The sequence below is a fragment of the Thunnus maccoyii genome, chromosome 13 (genome assembly GCF_910596095.1).
Source record: "Thunnus maccoyii chromosome 13, fThuMac1.1, whole genome shotgun sequence".
In the NCBI taxonomy this organism is placed as follows: domain Eukaryota; kingdom Metazoa; phylum Chordata; class Actinopteri; order Scombriformes; family Scombridae; genus Thunnus; species Thunnus maccoyii.
The window spans coordinates 25,936,513-25,951,408 of record NC_056545.1 but is presented as its reverse complement, the minus strand read 5'-3'; the positions used below and the strand labels follow the sequence as shown (position 1 = coordinate 25,951,408).

General features: G+C 42.6%; 2 protein-coding genes and 1 long non-coding RNA gene across 7 annotated transcripts in view; 2 read left to right on the top strand and 1 right to left on the bottom strand.

Moving 5' to 3' along the window:
* LOC121910130 overlaps positions 1 to 2,908 on the bottom strand; it is a 59,312-nt gene extending 56,404 nt beyond the window's left edge. For 3 of the 4 annotated variants that reach the window (XR_006099594.1, XR_006099593.1, XR_006099596.1), the window contains exon 1: positions 1,894 to 2,908. This is a non-coding gene — a long non-coding RNA (uncharacterized LOC121910130). The remainder of the gene's footprint in view (positions 1 to 1,893) is intronic. The other variant, XR_006099595.1, reaches the window with a different exon arrangement.
* Positions 1 to 3,972, top strand: part of srrm3 (serine/arginine repetitive matrix 3) — a 74,232-nt gene extending 70,260 nt beyond the window's left edge. For both annotated transcript variants that reach the window (XM_042431173.1, XM_042431172.1), the window contains exons 12-14: positions 118 to 363; positions 455 to 580; positions 2,818 to 3,972. In XM_042431173.1, the coding sequence (XP_042287107.1) occupies positions 118 to 363; positions 455 to 580; positions 2,818 to 3,085 (640 nt within the window). In that variant the 3' untranslated portion in view covers positions 3,086 to 3,972. The remainder of the gene's footprint in view (positions 1 to 117; positions 364 to 454; positions 581 to 2,817) is intronic.
* Positions 3,973 to 8,767: 4,795 nt separating this feature from the next.
* On the top strand, positions 8,768 to 13,082 carry hspb1 (heat shock protein, alpha-crystallin-related, 1). Its single transcript, XM_042431174.1, has 3 exons — positions 8,768 to 9,271; positions 11,632 to 11,695; positions 12,329 to 13,082. The coding sequence occupies exons 1-3, from the start codon at positions 8,884 to 8,886 to the stop codon at positions 12,483 to 12,485; spliced, it is 609 nt and encodes a 202-aa protein (XP_042287108.1). The 5' UTR covers positions 8,768 to 8,883; the 3' UTR covers positions 12,486 to 13,082.
* The last annotated feature ends 1,814 nt before the right edge of the window (positions 13,083 to 14,896 follow it).

The window sequence follows — 14,896 nt, the reverse complement described above, 5'->3', positions numbered from 1 at the left end:
ACTCTTATCACGGCTGGAATTTCCCACTTTAGCCTAGCTGTTAAATTATTATTATTGTTAGAGAATTATCTGACATTTCCTGCATTTAGAAAGTTACAATTCTGCCAATTACCCCAGGACAAAAGGTGGCCATTCTTCCAAACGTCACCACCGCTCTAGTCGGGGGCAGGCGCACCACCGGAGCCCATCAGCATCTCCAGGACGCCACTCACACACGTCGGGCAAGAAGAAAGAGGAGACTCGGAGCAAACAGAACCTCCGACAGCGCAGCAGCTCCTGGAGCAGCGGGCGTTCATCCTCTGCCTCCAGAGACAGAGGCCCCAGCAAGGCAAAGTCCCCACACAATAGACAGAACAACTCCAGGTGAGACCTCCCCCCCTCCTGCATCACAGTTAGCTTTCATTCTCATGTGCTTTGTTGTTCCTGTTCTGACGGTGTTCTGTGTTTCGCGCAGAGAGAGGGACAGTCCAAACCGCTCCGACACCGACAGTCGGGCTCGCCGCCGCTCTCGCAGCTACTCACCCATTCGCAAAAGGAGAAGAGATTCACCCAGCTTCATGGAGGCGCGCAGGATCACCAGGTAACACAGCTGTCCATAAACACCTCCTGATGTTTTTAAGATTTCCATTTGGACATATATTTATTCACAACTTATGTGGACCTTCCTCAAGCAGAGCACCAGAGCAATGCAGGCTGCCCTGAGAGGCTCTGTCAGTCTGTCATAGTGAGTCTGACCGGTTTGAATTTTATGTTCAGCTTTTTTATGTCTGGGATTAGCAGCACTTAAATATGACACACTTTAATGTAGGTTACACTCTGCACTTAAAACACAATTTTAATTTTAAGCGTAATTTTACAGCTATGCACTCATGATGGGGCAAAAGTCGTTCTGTTATAACTTCAAATTACAACAATGACAAGCAAACGCAATAAAATGAGGGGAGTTGTCCCTGCTCTAACTCACAAGGGGAAATTTTAAGAACCATGTTATGATCCATTAAATCTTTTGTGCAAAGTAAAACTGAAAACGTGCCGGAGCAAATGGATGTGGTGATTACACAGCTGGTGGCAAGAGACATAGAGGCTGATGTTAATTTTTAGTTTGTGAAAACAAATCACAAAACTATGACCAATAGTATCAGAACTAACTATCTGTAAATGTAAAACTTAGAAGATTAACTAAATACGTGACTTGAGCCATGTTGATTTTCCATAGGAATTAAATACTTTCCTTGTTAAAAACTGCATTGTAAGATTCATCAGTGAATTCAGCTCATTTATAAATTCCATATTTAGTTAGATATTAATGTATTTAGATATTAACATCAATTATAACAGTATATTGCTTTTTAAAACATGAAGTTAAAATAAGAGAACAGAGTAAGCCTGAGACAATGTACATAAGGAGATAAAGTCAATACAGAAATCATGAACAGAAATACAATGAAAGGATTATATGTATTGAATTAATCTCCATTGCTTGATTTAGTCTGTTTGATATCTTTATGTATTGATTTACTGATTTGTTTGATTTTATTGTGTGCCATTAAACATTCATCAGTGAATTTCTTTACAACCATTTACAAGTCTGCAGTTCTGTATTTGGTATCCTCTGCTGATGACAATATGTTTGAATTAGACTTAACATATCTGCAGTCATCTAAGCTTTCTACAAAACTATTTTATTAGTGAACTGGCTTCTTATTCATGATTTGATCATTTTATCTTTTCCCCACAGAAACTTCTTTGAGGCTTGTAGTTCATTATTAAAAACATAAAAAGAAAAGCTCACACATCCCTGTGAAGTGTTTCTGTGGTGTTAAAGATGACTCACCGTGTCACCTCTATGCTCTCTCATACAAGTGCAAATAGACATGGGTGAAACGTGTGTACCTTGTCATCTTCCACTCCAGTCCTAAAGGTCCTGATGCCGAGACAACGGGATGCTGCTGCTGAACTGAGCTGCTGGCTAGTTACCCTGGTAACAGTTGCCGTGCAGCAGGACCCTGCTAGTCTGACTCCAGAAGCTTGGCTGAACAGCAAAACCATCAGAGCTCCCCAGAGTAAACGTGGCCTCCTCCTGTTTCTTCTTTTCCCCTGTCCTCTCTCTCTCCTCATTCATCTCCTTCCTGAAATTTACACAAATAAACCAACTCTAAAAGCTACACCCCACTACGGTTATGCGCTAATGTTATAACACAGGGATACAGAGATTAAAATGCTATCAAGGTTTGTTTAAGTGCATATCTCTCTATTGCACCGGCTGTGGATTCCCATGGCAGATATATTGTAGAATACAAGGCTAAAGAGTTATCTACAGCACTGCTGAAATGACTTGTAGCAGCAGGGACACCTTGATAGCGTTCATCTCTATCCACACTGTTGAATGTTGATTTTCCTGGGTGTTGGCCTCCACTGTGAAGAAGAAGTTCTTTTGGGCGCTAACAGCTAATTACCTTACAGGAAGCACTTCCAGGGTGGCTATTAACAAGGCAATCTAAGCGCTTAAACTAACCACATGCATTTCTCTGCTATATGTATGTGTGCAACTGTAGTGTGTGTGTGTGTGTGTGTGGGGTTAGACAGCTTGGACTTTTTAACCCACATAACTGCTCTCTTTCAGATCCTGTACTGATCATAAGTCTACCACCTCTGTAACCTAACACTGATTTGCTCTCATCCAACCAAATCTTTTCTTAATACATCATGTGTGTTGACATCAGCATCAGATAAATGCCTGAAGATGCTGCTGACACTAACCCGTCAAACAGTTGTTGTCTTTGTCCTATGTTAACACCCTCCCTCTCGTCTCCGCAGCGCCCGGAAGCGGCCGATCCCGTACTACCGGCCCAGTCCCTCGTCGTCCAGCGACGACAGCAGCCCCTCGCGGTCCAGTCGCAGCCGTAGCCGCAGCTACAGCAGCTACAGTCGCAGCAGAAGCCACAGCCGCAGCCACAACCGAAGCCACAGCAGGAGCCGGAGTCGAAGCTGGAGCCGGAGCCGGAGCTGGAGCCGCAGCAGGAGCCGCTCCCGCAGCCACCACAGTTACTACAGCCGCAGCAGCTACGACAGCCCCGGCTTCTGAGCGGAACGTGGCACAGAAAGGGAAACAAAAAAACAAGCAGAGGAGAAGTTCAAAATTACTGTGCTCCGGTTCAGTCATTATGTATTTCTAACAAGCCCTCGACAGTGCCCACACTGCTGTACAGTCCAGGGGCCCAAACTCCTCGACCCCTAGACCATTATCTCTCTCTAATGCAGAGCCCGGATCAAAGAGGAGAAATGTATTTTGATATAGCACATTACTATGAAATTGGCTGTCACTGTTCATGTCTTCACATACAAGGAAATGGGTTATCATGTGTCAAAAATTAATTTGGTAGAGCCCAAAGAACAAATCTCGCTGTATGTTAGCACTTTCTTTCTCTTCTTCCACAAAGCAACCAAAAATGAATCCATTAAAAACATAAAAACTATATACTATATAAATGTATATATCCTAAAAATAGGAGCTGAGTAGAAGACAAAAAGAGGACACATCAACGGTAAACAGCTTACTGTACATGTCAGAAAACTGGACTTTTTTTTTTGTTGTTGTTTTTCCTTCTCATCATGTAATCATCTCCCAAAGACTTCTGTTTCATTGAAGCACACAGATCAACAAAAGTGAGAACAAAAGAGAAGTCGGTGGATGAATAGGAAGCAAAAAAGAAGGAACTTTTTTATGATAAGAATTGTATTGTATAGGTTTGTCTGTATAGATGTAACTTTTAAGTTCTGGCTTTGTAAACTATGCACTGTATATTCCATATAGTTTGAAGAGATTTGTTTGACGGCAATTTAGCATGATGCATCAGGGGAGACTTGCTGCTCGTAGGAGAATACCCGGCCGTCATTAAAGGTGCCAGGGTGCATCTGCGCTCCCCTCTGACCTATACAGTATGTCAGCCGCCTGCATACAGAGGTGAATGGGACGAGGGGTGGGGAGGGGGGGATATATTATGTACTTTTACTCTCTTCCCTGTTTAAATGATTATGTTGATTCTGCTAATCCTGATGTTATGGGTGAGAGTGTGTGTGAGTGTGTGCGCATGTGAGTGTGTGTGACTTGCACCTCCTCTGCAATGACCAAGGAGTTAATTATTTATGTGTGCTCCACTGTAGCCTGCAACTAAGGCTGCAGTATGGTACTGTACAGGAAAACTGTCTGCAAAAGTCTCCATGCACACGTTTGTGTTGACCACAGCTATTTGTGAATACACTGTATTTATTTCTTATTTATTGGGTTATTTATTGTTTAATTTATTTAACTCTTTATGATTTCGCCTTGAGCTGTAAAGCAGTTGGATCATGCTTTGAAGATGAGATTGCTGCAGATGTATTCCCATTTGAAGATGTACTGTATGTGTCCATGTTTCACCCAGAATAGTTTTTTGACTGTGGCGAAGGCTTATGTTGACTGCTCTGGTTTTAGCCAGTGGAACTGAATCTTCGCCTACAGTTACTCCCACGACTGCTGTTATGGCATCCCGGTCTATTGTAATGGTTCATTTTAATGCAAGCTATTGTGGCTCTGCCTGTATGGAGGAGCGAGGGATCAGATTTTTTCTTCTGTTCTCATGACAAAGCCTCCAGCAGAACCAAAACATCTCCCTCCACAGAGCGGAGAGTCCATTATTCTACTCGACTGTATGTTCCCAGCCACCGCATACTCTAATCCCTTGTATAATGGGCCACAGCGTGTTTCTGTCAGAGGTCCCCTGGTTACCAGCTTCAAGAGGAGAATATATGTGATGTAACTTAGCGCAGGGACACCAGCAGGCTCTGTAATGCCTCCTCTGTCTACAGTTTCAGTAGTAGAGTAAACAAACTGGCGATACAATCAGGGATCACCTTAAGTCTTCCTAACCATTCGTCAAGTCTCATGTCACTCGCACAGTGTTGCATTCCCAGTATAACCTACTATGATACTCTGCGAACCTGTTATTTTAATTCAAGTATAGCATTGCCCCTTTGGTTCTACAAGTCATTCTTTGTAGTGTACAAGTTATTATACCTGACAATAAACAAAAACAAATGGGGAAATTATCAAATTCTCCTGTTGTTCTTTTTCTGTAAGAGTTCATTGTTTGTAGAGAGCAGGTGCAGGTGTTGTGCATATTTTTGCCTGCAGATGGCAATAATGAGAACCTTCCAGTACCTGCTACACATGACTGAAACCATGAAACATCCCAAAAATGAACGAGAATGTTCTCCAGCTCCCCAACCTTCAGCCCAGCCAGTTATTACAGGACTGATGGGAGGATGTGGTCTATTTTAAGGAGTGTGGATATATCACCACCAGCTGCTGTAACATACTGTAACTCTATGGAATTACATCGGTTTCAAGAGTAATTGAGCTATCTATCAAGAATCAAACTAAGAAATTCCATTGAAACTATGAAAACAATTTGAAAACAAAATATGACATCAAAATAAAAAAATATAAAACTTAACTTTTTAATTTAATTAAAATTATGCTCAATAACAATATTCACTAATTTTATTTCACTCATTGGGATTGTGGTTTTACTGTCACTTTTCAGTTTTGCTGCCCATTTTTCACCAGGTTTTTCTCAAGGGCTCTAGAGGATACATTATTTATTCAATGAAATATATCTCAACATCTTTGTCACATTTTGTACATACATTCATGGTTCCTAGTGTATCCTAATGACTTTTGTCACTTTACCTCCATCATGATGTTGACATGTTTTTTTATGGAAATATCAAAAACATATTGGCAAATTTGTTTTTATGGAAATATACTGTATAGTTATTTATTTATTTAGAGAACTATTGGATGGATTGCTGTGAAATTTGGTACTGACATTCATGGTCCCCAGAGGATGAATCTTAATAACTTTGATTGACTTTTCATTTAGTGCCATCACCTGGTCAAAATGTAATTTTATCCAATACTATTATGACCAAAAATACCTTCAAAACTAATGACATTCTCATCAGTGATCACCTGTAGGCCTACTTTGTGTTTAGTGTTAGCAAATATTCACATGCTAATACGCTAAAATAAGATAGTGAAAATGGTGAACATAAGTGTAATGTTTAATAGGCTAACATCAACATGCTAGCATTATCTTGATGATCAACTTTTGCTGATGCATCTTTGCATCAATAGACCCTTTTAACGGCAGACATTTTGACTTGTTAAAGCAGGAAAAGCACAGGTGGAATTAATAACATTACTGATGGCTGCATTCTCTTTAGGTGAGCCAGTTCCAGGGCCTCGGTGTTGTGCATGCTCACCAAACGGCAACTACCACAACTTGAGGCTGAAGCCAGTGCAGAAGTACCTTAAAGTACCAGTGTGTAGGATTTAGTGGCATCTAGTGGTGAGGTTGCAGAATGCAACCAACTGAATACCTCTCACCCTCCACCATGTAGAAGAACCTACGGAGGCTGCAAAACTCGCAGAAAACATAAAAGACTCTCTCTAGAGCCAGTGTCTGGTTTGTCTGTTCTGGGCTACTGTAGAAACATAGCGGTGCAACATGGCAGGCTCCATGGAAGGGGACCCACTCCCTATGTAGATATAAAGGGCTCATTCTAAGGTAACGAAAACACAAAGATTCTTATTTCCACAGGATTTTACACTAATTAAAACATTCTTATGAATATTATATTCCATTTCTGCCGAGTCTGTTCTGCTAGTTGCCACTAAATTCTACACACTGCACCTTTAAAGTGTCACTATAACTGACACCTATTCAAAAAGCTTCTCTCTAGAAGTACTAATTCAACAGTTCAGCGAGTCATTATGGTCTCAATCTCTAAATTTGGGCCCTCTAAAAAGCATGCTGGTGATCATTTTGGGAATTATTGCTCCATTAATAAGACTTCTATTAGCTTTGATATCTGCCATATGGGCGTTGATTGACAGCTGTGATTGACAGTTGGCTCACCTGCTGCTCTCCCAGCTCCAGGACTTGCACTCGGTCTATTGTCACAATATTTCACTAAGTTTAATGTTACCTGATTACAATACTTGCCCTATTAGCACAATTTAGCTGAAGTAAGTAACATTAGCTCAAGTGTGCAGTGCTTGGTGTTCCCAGTAAGCTAGCGTTAGCTTGCATCCAGGGTAGTGGGGCATGTTTCCAAAGCATGAAAGGCAACACCCCATACTCCTTATGTGGAAGGTCCTGGCTGCAAACAGCGTCAACAATAAGCTGTAACTCTGGGCTTCAAACCGACTCAAGTGCAAACCAATGGGCGACGTGACACCTTGCTACATCCATCTTTATAAACAGTCTATGATGCTCACTCATTGACATGGCTTACTGAGACAATTAATGGAATGGAGCCATCGTTAGTGTTATTACTTACACCTGTGCTTTGTATATAATCGCTCTGCGTCTAAAATTCGCTTCACATTCTGTCTGTTTCATTTTCTTCCCCTCTCTTTGAGATAGCTTGCTAAGTAACTGTAGAAGCTAACCAGCTATCATGGATTACCCCACTGTCTGACTTCTTGGACATTAACTGTCACTCACAAAGCTGTTGACCAGTGGGCATGTACGCCTGTACTGCATGCCCACACAAAAGCTTTGTGTCAGAAGTGTAACTTTAAATTGGAGCAGCAAAACTGAAAAAAATACACCAAAAGAATTGATTCAATCAGTGATCTTTTCATTAATTCTCAAATGTATTGTTTTGTTAGGTTCTAGGGATATATCCAATAATATTTAAGCAAATCTAATCCAACATACCTCCTGCTGACAGTGATGCTAAAGGAAAAAAAACTTGATTGCAACTTCAAGGAGTCTGTGGGAGACTGTGAACCCTCTGACTTACCTCATAGTTGGATCCTATAAGCTCAGGGTGACAGGGTGCAATTCAGGAGCTAATGCAGAACATCTCATGAGAGTGCCAGTGTGAACACATCTATGACATACACATAGAGCCAGAGACAGCAGCAATAAAGGTCTGTCAGGCTGTCAGTAGCTTTGAGAAACCACAGCTTATTAATTCCTCCTCTGGTGATGTTAATAACATGAGCGGCTGCAGAAAAAGACACTGCATATATCTGATACAGTAACAGGCAATTGTGAATACTTTGACCTGAATATTGTGGTAATTACATGTAGATCAAAGTTTGTTTGTCAGTCATCTTCTTGTGTGTCATTATTTCACAAAGGACCTGAGGATGAATCAGGAAATTCAGTGTTATTATTAAGTAATATTAAAAAACTTTTTGTCTTTTAAACCTTCAATAGTGTATTTGTGTTTGTATTTATGGGTGTATGTGTGTGCAATATTCATTTGCATCCACGTCACAAACTGGTGTCTGACATTGCACTGTGTAATTAATATGAGGCTGATAATAGCGTGGCACAGCCTGTAGCCTACTGTATATCACATGATGTCATGGTCGGACACAGCCATGTTAAAAACAGCATGTTAGTCATATCTAAGTCTGAGTTTTGTATGTGCGCAGCAGGCGTCTGACTTCCCAGCAGCCTCCCAGATTCTTCTGGCTGTTTGGGACGTCCAGAGGGGAGGGGGTTGGGGGGATTACATACAGCATGAGGGAGGAAAGTTTAACAGTTCACCGGTCAGCTGTCACTGGGGAGGGCCTTCCTGTTGGATTCCATTTGAGTGCTATGTCTGCCACAAATAGATATTCTAGTACCTTCCATAAATGTGTTGGGGGTGTGAGCTATGGGGGCTTGAGTCAGAAAGGAGGGCTCTGTTGACAGGGGTGGTGTCAGTGTGTATAAAAGCCCTCAGCTGAGAGGCAGACAGCACGTTAGGAAAACATTGTCGGAGAGGCCAGAGGGCTCTTACAGCAACACTACTCTTCCGCCTAAAAAAACAGCAGCCATGACAGAGAGACGTATTCCTTTCACCCTGATGCGCACCCCGAGCTGGGACCCATTCCGTGACTGGCACCAGAGCCGTATCTTCGACCAGGCGTTCGGCATGCCGGCCCTGCCTGAGGAGTTTGCCACATTCCCCAGCACCCACTGGCCGGGGTACGTGCGGCCCACTATGATGGCCCCGGACATGAGCCTCATGATGCCCCACGCCCCTATGATGTACCCCAATGCCATGATGCCCCAGCAGGCTCGTGCCCTGTCCCGCCAGATGAGCAGTGGCATATCAGAGATCAAGCAGACCCAAGACAACTGGAAGGTGTCCCTGGATGTCAACCATTTCTCACCTGAGGAGCTGGTGGTGAAGACCAAGGATGGTGTGGTGGAAATCACTGGTGAGCCCTCATTTCTCCTTCACTGATCCCCTGTTTGTACTGCATTGTTACCTATTGCATGCTGATTTAAGTATTTTCATAACCTCACAGCCTAAAAACATTAAATGTATTAAGACAATCCACTGTCAGGAAGAGCCAGTCTAATAGTAAAGTGATAGAACCTAAAGATGTGCTTACATACAGGACAGATACATTGACAGGAACTTAACATAATATGTGTACTTAGGTTTGTGTCTTTCCTGAAAAACAGAAACTGCTGTACTACCAAACAAGAAGACACACTAAAAAGGCAGGAAATCTTCTTGCTGGGTCAAACACAAGGCAGATGCATTGCTGCAGAGTTACATAATATCTTGAAACAATATAATAAGTTCCAGCACACCGAAGGGCGGATGCAGTTGGATGCACGCCTGCTAGATGCAAAACAATACACAAATCAACATGTGGGAGTCGACTTAACAGCAGCCCGGAGATTAACATAGTGCCAAAACAGTTTCTTGTGCGCCTATGCTTGTGAAAAACCAAAGCAAAATAACCTGAAGGAAGTGTGGAATGGATCATATAATAGCTTAGCTCTTTGAAGCCATGAGCTCCTTTTTTCTCCCAGTTAGTCTCAGCCTCTCTGTCTGTCGTTTCACAAAGCATCATGCTTTTAGAGTGAGGAATTTGAGTAAGGGATTTAGCCGTGACTCACCCAGTATGTCTGCTACTTTAAAAGGACTGCTGGATCTTTTCCAAATCAGGGTCTGACCAGTATCTCACTGCTGAGAGACTGGGCATAGTCAGAAACACTAAACAAAGCTTAAACAAAGCTCAGGATTCAGTCCAAGTGGAATTTGCCACCTCATTATCATTTGTCACAAGCAAACAAAGATGATATGTTTAAAGGTGATATAACCCCACTTTAGTGAAGAGCTTTGTATATAAATCAACCTGCTACAGCCCTCTCTTTATTTGTCATGCATACTCACAAATAATGACCCTTAATGCAGTTGTTGAAAAAGTTTGTGCTTACCCCAGCCGGACACACACTCATGCTGACAGTCTCGTCCTGTTGAAATGCGGACAGCTCCCCTGAGGAACAGAACCTTTATCAGCCCGTTGTCATAACAAACATATTACTGCATAGAGCCAGAATGAAAGCCAGTGTTACAACATCACAGCCAGGCATCTGGGTGCCTCTGAGAGACTGACAGGTGATAAAGACTAGTGATATGGCTGTGGTTACATTGGTAGAAGATGTGCAAGATAAAAATAGCACCACAAAGGCCTCTGTAAACACAAAACACTGTCACTGAACAGTATCCAATTCCATTTGTATCACTGCTAGACATACAGTATAGTACTAGAGGTAAAAAGTATGAAGCTAGAGCCAGGAGCTGGTTAGCTTAGCTTAGCATAAAGACTGGAAACAGGGGCAAACAGCTAGCCGGGCTCTGTCCAAAGTTAACAAAATCTACCTACCAGCACTTCTACATGTCATTTTTACACTTCAGCTTTTATATGGGTTAAGTGAGATATAATGTGTTCATTGGTGAGCTTTAGAGGTGCTGGTAGACAGATCTTGTTACCTTCACTAGTCTTTGTGCTAAGCTAAGCTAACCGTCTGCTGCCCATGGCTTAAAGCAAGCAAGAAAACCCAAGGGCATTTCCCAAGGTGTTGAACTGTTGCTTAAAGTATCTACATTTTGGTTTTGTATCTGACATACAGTATATAATACCTATGTAGACTAGTAGATCAAATACAGGATAAACATATATTAGCAAGAAAAGGTTTTCATTTAAGAATACCAACTTGTAGCTGGTATTGTGTGTGACAGCTCAATGGAATGGCCTTCTGGGACACTTAATTGAGCTGAGCCATAATTACTATATGTTGGATATTGGTTACACCTGTGCATTACTTGCTTTGACAAAACAAAATGTCTGCCTTGAAAAAGACCTGCTGAACATGACAAACTACTGAATCTAGTTTAGTTTGATTGTTAAAAATGCAATCAAGCTTCATTATTAAGTGAGTTATGATAGTTATGATAACAGTTTTAAGGTATTATTTTCATTAAGTATGTTTATGCAATCCTAAAAATGGAGCGTACCAATATGGAATTGTCAGGGATAAGAGGTACAAAATTATTAACATGTACTCACAGCTATACAACACCATGCAACTATTCCCTCCACTAATGCTGTATTCATGTGCTCGATCAGCTTCTGCAACCCATGTCACTTCTATTTCCATATACATGTAATATGCATTTTAAAAATACATACTGTACAAGAGTTTTCTTTTAGAATTGGTGCATCATAATACATTGTTTTTGTTATAACTCAGATTGAATGCATCTTTTCTGTGTCCATAGGCAAGCATGAGGAGAGGAAGGACGAGCACGGATTTGTGTCCAGAACCTTCACCAGGAAATACACGTAAGTAAATCAGTGTTTTAAAATGCATTCATTATCAAAGAATAAGCCTGTGTAATTGAATTTTATTAGTTTTTTGATCACTTTAAACAAGAATGTTGTCCAGTTAATGAAAGGAGGCCATACAATATGTTAACAACTCACTTCAAAACTTTCCAAATTCAAGACTAAAAATCAGTTCGTTTTGGTGGTTTGATGATGGCTTTGCAATGAACTTTCATGGAGGAAATGCATTTCTCAGGCTTGCTCCAGATTCCTATGATTCTCTTATCATGGCTTTGCTGACGTGAGACTCTTTAGTTTTGGGTTGTACCGGCCTGTAGAGGGCTGGCTGCTGCTGATAGCTGAATTTCATGCTCTGAAAAGCAGCAGCAGCAGCCGCCTCCACCACCTAGCGTTCAGCCCTCCTCTGTCCGAGTTTTTAGCTTAATAGGGCTCTGCTGCCATCCAGGGGCCAAAGCACACACTGAGAATACAAACTGGGATTTCCTATCAAGGGTTGTTTGGGCATTGACATTTCATTCCGTCTTTGTTTAAATAGTGGCAGTGATACTTTTTTCATCAAGATTGGTGCTTTTTTAAATTCACTTCAGTGGTTTGTTAAATTTATAACGGTGTTGTATTGCTCCCCTACAGCCTCCCCCCTAACACTAATGTTGAGAAGGTGACCTCATCCCTGTCTCCTGAGGGTTTGCTGACCGTGGAGGCTCCTTTGATCAGACAGGCCATCGAGTCTTCCGAGACCACAATACCTGTCACCATGGACAACAAAAGTGGCGTGGTGAAGAAGTAGAAAGAAAAGCAGCACACTGTCTCCCACACACACACACACACACAAACACTTTATTTTGACAACTGCTTCTAGAAAGGTGAGGCAGCAGTTTATTTCCTCCTCAGATGTAAGAGCTCTACCTAAAGCAGACTCACAAGCGAGGGGTTGCCCTTGCTCTTCTCTCTCTTCTGGTAATGAGCCAACCCCAGCTGAGTGCACTGTGTAAACACATCTGCACCAGTGCCATATGCCTGCTCTTTCTGTGGTAATTACACTCTTCATCTGAATGTAGGAAATCTCAGCTTAGCCCCACTCACAGTCTTCTCTCTCTCCCTCACTTACACACACACCTTCCTCATTTCTGCTGAGCAAATTCCCTTTCAGGCCTCTCCAGACACACTAAAGACAACAGCAAAGCGGACTGTAATAGCAGTGATCTTGTAAATTAAGGAGCTAAGGTCCCAGGAGAGCATACACACCACCACCCTACTGTAAGTGCAGAACAATGTCTGTGGTCTCCTAGGACTGGAAATAGACTGGTTTCATCTGCAGTTGCCTTTGGAAACAAACTATTCAGTCACGCAAACAGAGAATAAAGAACAAACAATACTGACTGACTGTCTTTTTCTCCCTCTCTTTTTTAAGTTACAAACTCTGCTGTATATTTGCATGATGGTGATGTGCTGGTGGTCTTCCTCTTCACGGAGGTAGCATACTGAAGCAGCTACTGTGAGCTGTGAAAGGTCTGGCAACAGAAAGATAGAAATGCAAAGCTTTTTAATGTTGCGGTACCTTATGCTAAATTATTCATCTGATGGTCATCCATGCAAAAGAGAACAAGTGAAATATGTCAGCACCCATGAGTGAAAATTAATGTTTATAATTTTTACATTGATCCCTACACACTGCCAGACTACACCAGGTTTTATTAAAATTGTAACTATAGTTTCTAAAATATTATGGTTGGTTTAAACATTTGGTCCTTTAGTTACACTGCCCCCTTTTGGCCAATCAGTATAATTCTGAAGGAGTACAATTCAGTTTGCATCCAGTGACCTTCAGCAGACAGGACCCTCTCAGTGTAGGTGGGATGTGAAACTGATGGGGGGGGTATGTACTTTATGAAGTGGAGAAAAACGGGTAAATGGTTGTTTCACTAACAAAGACCACGCCATTTGAACGGTATAAAAAGTAGTTTTATTTGGATTGTCGAGAGGGTTCAGGATTGGATGAGGATAGTGTATGGTGGGCTGGATGGGGGTCGAGGAGAGGGATGAAGGGGGTTGATGGCATGGGGATGACCGAGGAATCACAAAGAGGCTGGAGCGTCCAGGAACCCGGGGGTCGAGACTCAGGGTGGGGGACATGTCTCGATGAGCTTTGTGCTTCGTCATCCCCCAAAGTTAACTTCATTGGACTAAGTGAGGACGGGCTCTTTAAATGTAGCTGAGGTAGGTATGGAATCTTGGGAAGACTAGCAGTCGAGAATTTTATTTACTTAATTTTAACAGGTGGTCTGGTCTGAAGCGGCTCCAGTGCGGAAGAATTGGCCAGAGTACGGTTAGGAATGTGGACTGACTTTGTCGATGTGGGGAGACAGGTTGCCTGTGCAGAGAGTTTGGTAGTGGGTCAGGATAGGACAGGGATTGAACAGGAGGAAATGGAGTGGGTCCAGTAGAGGGAGCACCGTGGCTCGGTGCGACTGTGGCTGAGGTAACAGCAGGACCAGTAGTGGCTATGGGAAGAAAGAGAAGGAAAGAGCTGAAGGAAGGGAAGAAGAAAGGATGCTGGGATGAGGGGATGTATGTGCAGGGGTTGATTATACAGCCTGCGGACATAGGGATGAGACGAAAACGAAAACAAATACAAAACGGAGGGGGCTAGGAAGGAGGGAGCTCTGTGGCTTCCTTACGTATCAACTAATGATGAGGAAAACCAGGCTCCCTGAAGCAATGAATCGATATGAAGTGATTGCAATGAAAATTGTTCACTGGAGGGAGCTATAGTAGCTGTGGCAGGTGGAAGCAAAAAGGGGTGCTGTAAACAAATAATATCAACGAAGGAGAGCCAGGATGATTCATAAAGGACGGATCGAGGGAGGGATGAAGGGATGAGGGTTGAGGGTCGAAGGGTGAGGGATGAAGAGATGAGGGTTGAGGAGTGAGGGATGAAGGGATGAGGGTCGAAGGGTGAGGGATGAAGAGATGAGGGTCGAGGGTCGAAGGATCGAGGGAAGGATGAAGGGATGAGGGTTGAGGGATGAAGTGATGAGGGTCGAGGGATGAAGGTCGAGGGGTGAAGGGATGAGGGTTGAGGGGCAAGGGATGAAGGAATGAGGGTCGAGGGATGAAGGGATGAGGGTCAAGGGGTGAGGGATGAAGGGATGCGTGTGAAGTGGTAAGATGTGCAGCTCACAGACGCAGGGATGAAAC

Bases quoted from the DNA above. Each gene is read 5' to 3' on its own strand.
- hspb1 (XM_042431174.1), top strand. From the start codon at position 8,884: ATGACAGAGAGACGTATTCCTTTCACCCTGATGCGCACCCCGAGCTGG. The intron at 9,272-11,631 runs GTGAGCCCTCAT...CTGTGTCCATAG, and splicing joins TGGTGTGGTGGAAATCACTG to GCAAGCATGAGGAGAGGAAG. The intron at 11,696-12,328 runs GTAAGTAAATCA...GCTCCCCTACAG, and splicing joins ACCTTCACCAGGAAATACAC to CCTCCCCCCTAACACTAATG.